Genomic DNA, 4,749 nt, shown 5'->3' on the forward strand with positions numbered 1-4,749 from the left:
TTGCAATCAGGTTAACCCTCGGATGGTTAATTTTGGAACACAATTTGAGGGATTTTATAAATCTTTATAGCTGAATTCTACTTAATTTCTAACCCAAAAAGGGCCTCTGCTATACAAAAGTTAAGAGTTCCTGGAAAAACTACATGCATTGTTTATTCCGATTGCCTAATTTTCTTTCCAACCATGTGAGCTTGTTACTGAGCCACTTGAATAAATCTACATAACTTGTAAATCTTCAATTCAATTTGATCTCAGCGGAACACTTAGAATTGAAAGAAAATTTGCAGGTTGGCACCTGAACATCTCCCGGCATCACAAACAGATCAATTTCCAATTGCAAGCATACATCAAAGACTGAGAAATCAACATTACTTGAGGCAGATTATAGGTGAGAGTGGTTAAATCATATCCTTTATCCAGTCAAGCAACAGGTACCATGGTGTCCAGTAACTGAAAGTCCCTTAGTGTTGGTAAAGTTTTGAAAATTCCCGACAGCCTCAAGACCAGGGAAGGGGGGGATACAAGTCAGACCTCAGATAACTCGAAGTAGTTTCAGATGAGTTCAATCCTAGAAGTAAGCCTCTATTTTACTAAAATTGCACATCTAATATATACAGTCTTCAGTTATAGTAGTTCAGCAATGTGCATATTTTTAACTTCGATCCCCTTGCATACCTGTAATTGATGCAGTTCTGTGATCCCTGGAACTCCAATTCCATGTCATTAACAACACTGATCCCTGATTGTCATCAATTTCCCCTTGCCTTCTCAAGATCAGGAAGATCTGCAAGCAATGTCTCATACAGTCAGATATGGCATCACAAGCAATAGAAGAAATGAAATTAAAGGTAAAGGTGCACAGACAAAAGCAATTTTTTCGTTTGTACAATGCATAATTTGACACTTGAAATGATATGGACTGCAAAATAGTGGAATAATGTTTTTTTTAAAAAAATTGTCATCGTAGTTTTGGAATAAAAAAACTCGAATTTTCCATGTGGACTGAAAGTCACAAAGCATTCTTTTCATTACATGCACTTAGGGGTTTGGAAGTTCATAGATGATAATGCATATAAAGATTATCAAAATTACGCACACACTGCTTACTACATTGTTGCAGAATCCTATCTATGCATGTGACGTACACACAGAGGATGGTAAATATGATGCAACCAAGGTCTAACTTACAAAGCATTCCTTCATCATCACTGCTCCCATCATCTTTTTCATCCTGCAAAAGAACAAGTGTTAAATAATCAAGGAGACTTGAAGTACTGCTATAATCATTCTTTAAATTAACAGAAAACCAAACAAAAATAGAAAACAAATTACCCCAGCATTATTGTCGTCAGAGGCATCAGCTGCAAGGGACAACAGAAATTTGATATCAGATTCAATCAGAAACTGAAGCTGTAAATTCTTGCATACTGAACCATATATTCTTGAGTTATTTAATACAAATCATAAAGCAGCCTTGTTATGCAGTGAACAACGAGAAATAAGGAAAAGTTCATGCATCCCAGATTGCTAAGGATTGTGCTGGGATGCAATAATGGTTGAAAGAATAGAGACTTTATTTTCATTGAAGAGCACAAGTGCTAACAAAACTCAAAAGCATCACCATCATGGTATTGCTAATAAATTTCAAGAATTGTTCAGTCATTTCATGCCACGCAGACCCATGGTGCACAAAACAGTCACGGCTTGCAAACACTTTGAAAGGTGTAAAAACTAATTAATTTTTCTATAAACATTGGAATTACATATTCTGCACATTATGGTGCTCATAGTGAGAGATAATGAATGTCAACCATACAATAGCAATATCAACATCCATGGTTAACACAATTCAATGGCTAGAATCAATCAAAATGACTCTTGAGAGTCTTTTAGCATACAATTCTTCTTCAAGCTAGGAAGATATCTAATTTCCTATATGCCTACGGTGAGAACAGGTAGAGGTAACAGAATTTTCCTGGCTAGTAGAACCTCACTAATGTGCACTCCCATTTTTCATGTGAAGATAGAACAATACCTGTTCATCAAGAAACAGAAGCCAAAAATACAACCCAAGAGAAAAACACTAAGCTATTCAGGGGAAAACAGGACCACACACAAATTAGAGGAAGATAATTTAACAAGGCAAGTCCAACTTGTGCTAGGCTTTTACATATTAAACCACCCAAGTTAAATGCATTAAACAATCAAATGACAGGACTTTGGGACAGGATTAGATATCATGAAGTTCAATCAATTATAGTATACCCTAACTAAGGGCAGAATCGTGTTTTGAAAACTTGAGCCCCATATAGAACTTTGAGAGACCTCATATCATAACCCGAAGAACAGGTCGTGAGAACTTACAAGCTGACTTTTCATCATCCTCATCACACCACTTGTTCCAATCCACCTTAATGTAAGGAGCAGGCTTCCCTTCAGATTTTAACAGCCTTTTCCACCAGACTTTCTCTTCTTTCTGGATTGAGCATATAATGTTCCTCAACCCAACCTTAGTTTTAGAACCCTGCATAGTTAACATCAAAGCCTTAAAGCATGAGCATTATAACATTTCAAAAGTTTGCAATGAAAAAAAAAAAAGGGGGGGAATTACTAGGAATTTTCATATTTAAACATTGCGATTTAGAAATACTACGCGTTGAAATGTCATATGAACAAAATTCTCAATTATGTGGCACCGGGTTTCTCTAACTTGAGCAGGTCAGTTACATTACAAAAAAAGCATAAGATGTAGGAGACAATTCTAAGTATTGGATATTATATGCTACATGAAAACCCTTTGAGTAACAGATCAGGAATGGCATGAAAAAAAAATGAAAATTTTGAGATACAAGCATTTTCTTATATTCAATGCTTATGGACACTCAACAATAATTCTAGAAAATATTCCTCAGGATGTTCTTGACGATGTGATGTGCACAAAAACCTAAGGAATGTCTGCAAGCACAACATGGAACTTATCCTGAGTAGTAATGTTTCATCAGAGTGAATTGGAAGCCTGGCTTCAAAATGAGGTTTCATGCTAACTTGTCCATCAGAGTATAAGTGTAAGACTGACTGGCTCTATGCTAATTCATTCATAAATAGTTAATCATTTACTTGTAAGCTAACCAGAGGGAGGGAGGGAGGGAGGGAGGGCGAGGAAGAAGGAGAGGAAGTAACATCTCTTTGATTAGAAAGGCGTTGATTGATATTGAATTAGCAGCAAGAAATTTTTTCTGTGTTTAAGTTTTATCCTTCTGTTTCTTTTTTACCCAGGAGGCGTTTAAGCAAAGGCATCACATCGGAAATGGTTCCAGAGCTAGTGGCAACAAAAACAGAATGACAGAGACAACGATGGAGAGTCATTAAAAGCAAAAGTGATAACAGCAGATAGAAAGGAGAACTATTCTAAGGGGAGCAGTATTGATGGTTACATAGATCGACATTGGATCTCTTGTCAGCTATTCTAACTTAATCCATAAATTTTCCCACCCAAAAGAAAAAAGAAAAGAAAACAGAGCATGAAGCACAACATGCATGAGTTATTTTCTCCAAACTAAGCCAATTTTTTACACAAAAATGCTTAACATGAAGATGCATTAAAAAGTACGGCCAAAAGAAATGCAGCAATTCCCAACTTGGCTTCAAATCTATCAAATTCAAAAAAGAACCCGTCATGAACATTCTTCTTCCAATGAAACAAAATGACTGCAAACCATCAACTACACAAATGTTCTCTTTCCAATCAAATGACAAGAACCCGCAAAATATTTCACAACTCAATGCCAAAAGAGTGAAAATACAAAGAGAAATTAAATAAAATAAATAAATACCTCAGGAACAATGTTTCCGAAGAGTTCCAAACTGAAATCAAAGGATTCGCCTTGAACCCCAACAGCAGAGAAACTAAATAACCCTTCACCTTCACATTTCACTGATACGTCTTTAGCATCAGGTAATGCAATCGTCAAGTAAACCTTGTCTGATCTCTGGGCCCACAGAACCTCTGGGTGCCGACTGCACATACAAACCACCAAAGTAAAAAATAATTGCAGAGTCAGAGTCAGAGAGAATGGGAGGACAGGAGAAATGACCTGACCTCATTGTTTCTATGGAGGGCGGGTGGCTGATGGCGGAAACGAGTGGTCGTCTGAGGGTAATGGCAGTGGGCAGTAGCCAACAGTAAAACCCTACAAAGAAGACGACTACTGTGTCTTTGCCTGCTCTTGTCAGTGAACTGTACATAAATTATTGTTTTAAGAGGATGGTAATGTTGTTTTTAAAAATATTTTTTAAATTTTTAAAAACTTAATTTTAAAACCAGCAAATTAAAATATTTTAAAAATATATAAAAAATTAAAATTTGATAGAACGCAAATTACATTTCTAAACAAGATCTTACTAATAATAGCATGGACCGGACTATAATCTTTTTTTAAAAAATAATATTAGATATAAAGAAAAAAAATATCATAAAAAAATCAATCATAAAAATTTATAACCATAATAATTAAAATCAAGTCAATCTGAGATATTTTGTTAAATTTATAGTTTATATTATGAAATTATAATTCAATAAAAAATAAAAAGAATCATAAAATCTTAAAAAAAAATATATATGTTAACTTTTCAAACTTATAATCTAAGTTATTAGACTTAAAACATCTAATTTAAACAAACCATGAAATCCAATTCCAAATTAATCAAATATTGAAGGATGAAAGAAGAGGAAAAAAAGGCTCACATGTG

At 34.9% G+C, this 4,749-nt stretch overlaps 1 protein-coding gene across 1 annotated transcript; it reads right to left on the bottom strand.

Annotated features, from left to right (window-relative positions):
- Nucleotides 1–343: 343 nt before the first annotated feature.
- On the bottom strand, nt 344–4,255 carry LOC118027768 (co-chaperone protein p23-2). The gene is made up of 6 exons (XM_035031226.2): nt 4,100–4,255; nt 3,834–4,017; nt 2,365–2,524; nt 1,333–1,361; nt 1,189–1,231; nt 344–784 (listed from the first exon to the last, which is right to left on the bottom strand). The coding sequence occupies exons 1-6, from the start codon at nt 4,243–4,245 to the stop codon at nt 750–752; spliced, it is 597 nt and encodes a 198-aa protein (XP_034887117.1). The 5' UTR covers nt 4,246–4,255; the 3' UTR covers nt 344–749.
- Between the last annotated feature and the right edge of the window lie 494 nt (nt 4,256–4,749).

The sequence above is a fragment of the Populus alba genome, chromosome 19, assembly GCF_005239225.2.
Source record: "Populus alba chromosome 19, ASM523922v2, whole genome shotgun sequence".
Taxonomy (NCBI): domain Eukaryota; kingdom Viridiplantae; phylum Streptophyta; class Magnoliopsida; order Malpighiales; family Salicaceae; genus Populus; species Populus alba.

Coding starts and splice junctions, on each gene's coding strand:
- LOC118027768 (XM_035031226.2), bottom strand. CDS start 4,245: ATGTACAGTTCACTGACAAGAGCAGGCAAAGACACAGTAGTCGTCTTC. Junction 1,232..1,332: donor CTGACGACAATAATGCTGGG/GTAATTTGTTTT, acceptor GTTCTTTTGCAG/GATGAAAAAGATGATGGGAG. Junction 785..1,188: donor TGATGATGAAGGAATGCTTT/GTAAGTTAGACC, acceptor CATTGCTTGCAG/ATCTTCCTGATCTTGAGAAG.